We start from the raw sequence: 7,500 nt of genomic DNA on the forward strand, positions 1-7,500 counted from the left end.
TATTATTATTATTATTATTATTATTATTATTTTATTATTATCATTATTACTAATATTATTATTATTATCATTATTATAACTATTATTGTTATCTTTATTATTCATTTGGTATATGTATGCACGTATTATTATTACTATTGTTATCGTTATTATTATTATTATCATTATCATTATTAATATATTATCTTGGAAATGAAAATCATTGATTAACAGTGAGCCCATGAAAAGACTCAATGTCATCAGCAACGATAAGATACGCTCGGAGGCTAGACTGAACCCCTGCGAACCAGAGTTACGCAGGCATTATTTTATGGATGGAGTGTAATAAATAATAAGAAAAACGGTGGTATCACTTTCATTATCTTCTATCACTCTGTATACATGGTTGGAGATTGTCGACAACACACGCACGCACACACCTAACAATATATTATCTAGTTTGAATATGTACCAATGGAGGAAACTAATTCATGTTTTGTCCCTAGGCTTGTCATCGTAACTTCAGTGATACAATAGGGATGATGACGAGAAGTTCAAGTTCTATAAAAAAAAAAAAAAAAAAAAAAAAATGCAAAGAGAAAATTGTGATGATATGATGTTGGTAAAAGATGGAAGAATTCTTATCTGCTTATGTCACTTTTGCCAAAAGTTAGAGGAAATCATAGCAGTGACGTCACGTCGATGATTATGCCGTGGGGAGACACCAAGACGACCTAAACTTCCGATGAATAACATAGAAATGCGATGAGTATCGAAAACAATAAAGTATCGAAAATTACCTCATCACGACTGAATTCATGTGTATACCAAAATGTTAGAATCACACTGGCGTGACCCGTTTTCTTCAAAACCAAGTGACCATAACTATCCCTTATGTAAGAAGGAACTGCAGTGGAGCCGACAGTCGATGTGTGGACAAGACTGTAGCGAGGCACGTGAGAAAAGCAGAAACGGAAATTTGTCTGGTCTGACGAAACAAGGTGTGGTGTGGGAGTTTAGGCTTAAAGGCACAAACGAAAAACACAGAAACAGGCTCATAAGAGGGAAATGGAATAAATGATGATGTTCCTCATAACAGGTGTTTTGAGCAGAAGATAGTGTACGAAGGGAGGAGGGAACGTGCGAGCAAGCAGTGAGCTGCGTTTGGGAGTTGGTCAGAGTGTGAAGGGTAGCACGTCACGCTACGCGGGCCGCCAGCTTGACCACGCCCATATTTCCCAGTTGGCCTTCTCATTGGTCGAGAAGGGGTAGCAAGATTACGTCACGAGTCTAGAGGCGGGCAAGAGCACCGGTTTAAATTTTAATTGGTCCCAGTGCATTGGTGACCCGCCTCCTGACTGTATGTACTTGAAGCAGGGAGACTTTTCGCTATAAAAGACGTCGTCGGGCAGGTGTCTCAGCTTGTGTGTAACCGTAGTTGTGTGGGTGAACAACGGAGCACAGTGTTTGGCGTCGGCATGTGGAAGCTACGTCTGCTCCTGAGCCTGTTTACTCTCTTGCTGCTCATATTAGCAGCAGCTGAAGCTAAGAAGAGTAACAGCAAAAAAAAGCATAACAAAGAGCAAAGTGAGGATATAGATGACACATTATCCCAGGAGGAAGAAGAGTACTTGTACGGAAATTACGATGTGCACCACCATTCTTGCAAAAGCTGCGGGCCACTCCAAGTTCGGAAAAAGATGTGGCTGGAACAAATTAAACAAAAAATTTTGACCGCGACGGGGCTCGAGACGCCCCCCAATATGACTGGGGTGGTGATCTCCGAGCTGCCCTTTATACAAGAACGCATTGTCGAACTGAACACGCAGGCTGATGCGCCTCTCATGTACAAACCAGGCCCTCCTTACACCAACGATGAACCAGAGGTGAAGACGAAGAGGGTCTTTGCACCTGTTCACCAAGGTAGGTACGTACCAAGTTCACATTGACCGAACACGCAACATCTTGTGCTGACGTGTTGCCACATGTACTACCGGCTTACTGTAACTTGCTCATAGTCTGTCCAGACAAACACGTACAGAACCGCCTCATTAGTAGCGGGACAGTCCGTCACGAGGAAGGTTCATAGTTTGTTTGTTAGTTCGAAAGTCTTCTTTCCAGAGTACTGCACACCAAATTACCTCCTCTGCCCTCCGCGTCTGAGGACGACCTGCACTTGTCGCTACGCTTCTACCTTAATTAACGTGTCTACCCTCTCCCCTCTCCATACATACGAGACTCCCCCCTCCCTCTCCTCTGGATCAGACTGCCACTACCCTCCTCCCATCCCCACTCCCCCTCCTCCTTCTTTACTTCCATCGTTCCTGGACTGACTGCCCTTCCAACCACCCCCATCATCATCATTCTCCGGTTAGTCAAAACTTACCCTGGCCTTCTTTCTTCTCCCCTCTGCTACCTGCACTACCTTTTACTAAACCTCTTCCACGTCCAAGCGTGCTTCCAGCGCTCTTTTTCATTCCCTTGACCAACAGCACGGCACCCTCCCCCCTGCCCCGCCCTTCCCTGCCTTGTGTAGTGGCTGCTGTATCTATTCAGCACCTCTCACTATTTTCTGTCGGCTTCCCTTACCCCAATCCCTTGCAACAGCCCGTCAGCTAGCCAGCCAGCCTGGCAGGCAGGCAGACAGGCAGGCAGGCAGGCAGCCAACCGACCCACCAACTCTCTGGTGTGCAGGGCGAGCATCGGCTGCGGCAGCAAACATCATCAACACTATCTATCGCTGCGTGGTCACCCCCATCCTTCCTCCCTTCCCTCCCACCCTCCACCCATCCATCCTTCCGTTGCTCTCCACCCACCCACCCACCCACCCCGTGTCACTCGCTCTTTGCGGTTGGTGCATGCATGAATGACCTATTATTCGTTTGCGATCATAGTGAAAACTGCAGCTATCACGCGTCGCAACGTTGCACTCAGGATTCTTGTGTCTGTGCGCGTCGTCGTTCTGCCAGACATGATGTCTGTGTCCGAACTAGTTTTGTGTACGATTGGTTCCTCCCCCCCCCCTCGTTTTTATATACATTTCTTTATCGGATTAACTTTCCGTCTTGTCTATTCTGCATTTATCTTTTAATACTTCTGTCTTCAGAATCCGAGGAGGATTGGGTATTCTTTTATTTGTGAGAAACAAACCACTCATAACTTATGTGTGCTAAAACCTTTGCCAGTTCATTTTCTATTTTATCATTTTGAGTCGCCTTTGAAGAATTGTCTCCTTTCTCGTCCAACTTTATACTCCCCCTCCACCATCTTAAAAAGATTGTTGTTCAAACAACCATAGACTACCCAAACACATGAAACTTTCATCCTGTAATTTGCCAATCGATCTTTCAAGTTTCGATTTTGCCTATTAGGTTCTTCTGAACTTGTTTGTTCTGGTGTCTTTTATAACAACATTACTGCCAGAAGATATATGTATTGTGAATTATGTTGTACAACGCTCATTCCTTAGAGACGTTGGTTGTTACTGATGGTTATCTACGAGATGCGAAATAATGATGAATTTTAATTATCAGTAGTCGACTTTACATGAACAACATAAAGTAAATTAGTCATCATAGGACAGGTTGGAAGCTTCCTGACTTCCTGCTTTAACTCACTGAGCAAAATTGGGTTGAATTAAATCACCTGGCGATAGGTTGAACATAATAGTATACAAATTGTGATTACCAGCAAAAGAGTTAGATTTATTGGGGGAGAATGATTCAACATCTGAGGAATTAAGTACATTACCCGTACCAAATATTTGACAATCGTCCAGAATATCTCTTGCCCTCCGTATGACATATCCGTCTGACAAATTTGATGTTGACTTTCACTATTAAGAAAAAATCCTTGGATAATGAGTCACTTTAAAACTTGTGTGGCAGTTACAATTCTTTCCTTCAAATATAGAAAAACATACCACTTAAACTTAAGCATTATAGTCTGTGCGCTTCAAGGAGTCCTTTTAGGGTGTGGCATACGTCGTGATGTACTACTAGTCATTATGCCAAATCAACCTTCGTACATGCCTCTCTTATTTCCCAGCTATGTCCTATTTGAGTTTTTATGTATATTCTCTATATAGTGAAAGAAGTTGTATAGTACAACGAGTTACCTCTTAGGATTATAACAATGATTTGAATCAATTCTCTGACACGTGGCAACAGCGCTTTTTCCCCACGTTGCCACGCAGAGATGTCACAGGTGAGACTGGTGGGATGGGGGTGGGTAATCGTTGTTCTAATTCTAAAAAGTGGTACTCATTGTACAGCGTCCTTTACCATATACAGAATATTAAAAGAAAATAGCATATATGGGAAATAAGAGAGAGAGAGGCATGTATAAGATTTTATTTGGCATGACATATGCCACACCCTGAGCGTTGGAGCGCACAGACTATAGGAGCAAATAGGAAAAGTTTTAGAAGATCAATCTGGTTTCAATTTTTTACATTTTACGGAAAATATTTATCATGACTTGCTATAGAGTGTCGTTAGCTTTTTGTTGTTGTTGTTGTTGTTGTTTAAATTTTGCTTTCAGTTATGCTGAGAGCTTAGACTATTTTGGTGAAGAGTATGAAATAGTTGCAAATAGCTTCATTTGCCCGTCTGTGACCACAGGAAGCCTCTCTGCCATGTTACCCAAACTAAGTGTGCCTGATTTCTCAGTTTGATGCGATAGTAACAGGTATAGTAATGATTATATTTTTACCCGGATTTCTCTGCCTGGAAATCCGTAGCCCCACAGTAGTTGGCAACGGTTCTTTGGCTTCCCCTTACATTTTTCTAGGAAGAAAAACTGGATTTGTGTGTATTGTATTAGTGTGGAACTGCTGATATATTACTAAATTACATAGAAGGAAAGCAGTTGTCAGCACTCCTTGTATTTAAAGATGGAGTAAATGCAGACGTCGTATGGTGGCAGGGAGATGACCCTAGTCGATGTCCATCTTGCATGGCCAATTGTAGCAGGATCATTTTACTGGATACCCACCCATAACCGGTTACCTTTTAGACATTGTTTCGTAACTACATTAATGTCTTCATCTAAATACTTACGGAAACAGAGAAGTGGGCTTTTGCAGAAAGCTTTGAAACACTAAATTTAGAATTGAGTGCCCAAATTATGTAACTAAATTTTCATTTAATGAACAAAAAAAAAGGCAAAATGTTGACCAAATAACAAAATAATCTCGTCTTAGTTCTACTTATAGGTTCTCCAACAAAACTAAATGTTTCTCATGATGTATCACGTAGACTTGTGTAAAGTTCCTTCCTTTTAACCAGGGTGGAAAGGTCAGCGTAGACAAACGGGGTATTAACATTGCCTTCCTTGTAAAACACAAAAAAGGAAAGAATTGATTCATTGTATAATTGTGTCATTTCCGACATCATTCAGAAAAAAAAACAATATAACATAAATTAGAGTAGTGTTACCATTCTGCATAGATCTAACTAGTTTTAAGTGAAAATTTGTATTAGCATACAAATCTGATAAGTGAACATCCACTAGACCAAGGGCCTTGTTTGGTCCATTCCAAATTAGTATATATTTTTCCGAAATTAGTATAAATTCAGCCAAGGTGACAGGCCAGATAGGCTAAAACCTATAATTGTTTTCCTCACCCCATAAGCTGACTGTGGTCACAATTCACCCCCAGAAAACCCAAAATTCCCCCCTGGGGGTGATTTTCATCCCTAATGAGAACCCCTGCACTAGACATTCCTTCAATATTCCCGGAAACAGAGATCTCGGGCCACTTCGGTCTGACCGACCGACAGGTCATGTGACCTCACTTTTCACATTTCATACTGGTATTGTTCATATATATGTACATTTACATGTGAACATGTAAGTGAACGTGTATATATACACGTATATAAGTATCCATGTTTACATCTGTATATACATATATATTCGTGGGTATGGTAAGTAGGTTTTCCCTCATATCAGTAAAAATTTAGTAACAGAGCATACTCACTATTGACAACACTTTTCATGAGATTTTCAGAAGTCCAATTAAACTTTTATTTTATTAGCGGGTGTAAGACACACAGCATAACTAAATCGTATACGTATATATATATATATATATATATATATATATATATATATATATATATATATATGTGTGTGTGTGTGTGTGTGTGTGTGTGTATGAATATATATATATATATATACACGCACACACACATATATTATATTATATATATATATATATGTGTGTGTGTGTGTGTGTGTGTGTGTGTGTGTGTGTGTGTGTATGTATATATGAATATATGTATATATTTATATATATGTGTGTGTGTGTGTGTGTGTATGTCTATGAATATATATATATATATATATGTGTATACATATATATATGTATATATCCATATATATACATATGCATATATATATTATATTATATATATATATATATATCCATATATATACATATGTATATATTATATACATATGTATATATATCATATACATATATATAATATATATATATATATATATATATATATATATATATATATATATATATTGGAAAACAGTAAACAATATGGATACCAGATTCCAAATCTTCTCTTACATATATATATATATTATATATATATATATATATATATATATATATATGTGTATATGTGTGTCTATGAATATATGTATGTATATATATAAATATGTTTATATATGTATGTATATATATATATATAATATATATATATACTGTATATATATACAGTATATGTATGTACACGTGTATACCATATATATGTATATATATGAATATATAAAATATATGTATATATGTATATATGTGTATATATATACATTATGTATATATATATATATATATATTATATATAAATATATATATAATACATATATTTATATATACATATTTTTATATATACAAATATATATATATATATATATATGAATTATATATATATATATATGAATTATATATATATAATATATATATATATATATATATACATGTGTGTGTGTGTGTGTGTGTGTGTGTGTGTGTGTATGTATAAATATGTGTATATATGTACATGTATATATATATATATAAATGTATAAATACATATATATATATATATATGTGTGTGTGTGCGTGTGTGTGTGTGTGTGTGTGTGTGTGTGTGTGTATGCATATATATGTGTATTTGTATATGTGTATATATATGAATGTATACATCATATATATGTATGTATACGTATATACCATATATATGTATATGTATATCGAGTGAAGCCCTCTCTGAGGACCAAGTGGAATTCCTAAACCTGGGCATCAACTGTCAAATGATGCCTAAGTACAACCAAACCAACAAGAAGGTAGAACTGGCTGTACTTTACGAAGACCTCTGCAAACTAGAAAAGGAAGGTAAGATCCATGTTAACCCTGACCTACAAGTACAATTGCAGAACGAAATACTAAATCCCGCCACTTCCGGAATTCCAGCCACCTGCTCAGCCCCTCGTCTCAGAGAAGCGGCCAAGCAACTAAGGGAA

At 37.7% G+C, this 7,500-nt stretch overlaps 1 protein-coding gene across 1 annotated transcript in view; it reads left to right on the forward strand.

Moving 5' to 3' along the window:
• Window positions 1–1,300: 1,300 nt before the first annotated feature.
• LOC143017864 (growth/differentiation factor 8-like) overlaps window positions 1,301–7,500 on the forward strand; it is a 255,401-nt gene continuing 249,201 nt past the window's right edge. The window contains exon 1 of the mRNA XM_076172849.1: window positions 1,301–1,902. Coding sequence (XP_076028964.1) covers window positions 1,458–1,902 — 445 coding nt within the window. The 5' untranslated portion in view covers window positions 1,301–1,457. The remainder of the gene's footprint in view (window positions 1,903–7,500) is intronic.

The sequence above is a fragment of the Oratosquilla oratoria genome, chromosome 33, assembly GCF_046742065.1.
Source record: "Oratosquilla oratoria isolate Oo_2021 chromosome 33, ASM4674206v1, whole genome shotgun sequence".
Taxonomy (NCBI): domain Eukaryota; kingdom Metazoa; phylum Arthropoda; class Malacostraca; order Stomatopoda; family Squillidae; genus Oratosquilla; species Oratosquilla oratoria.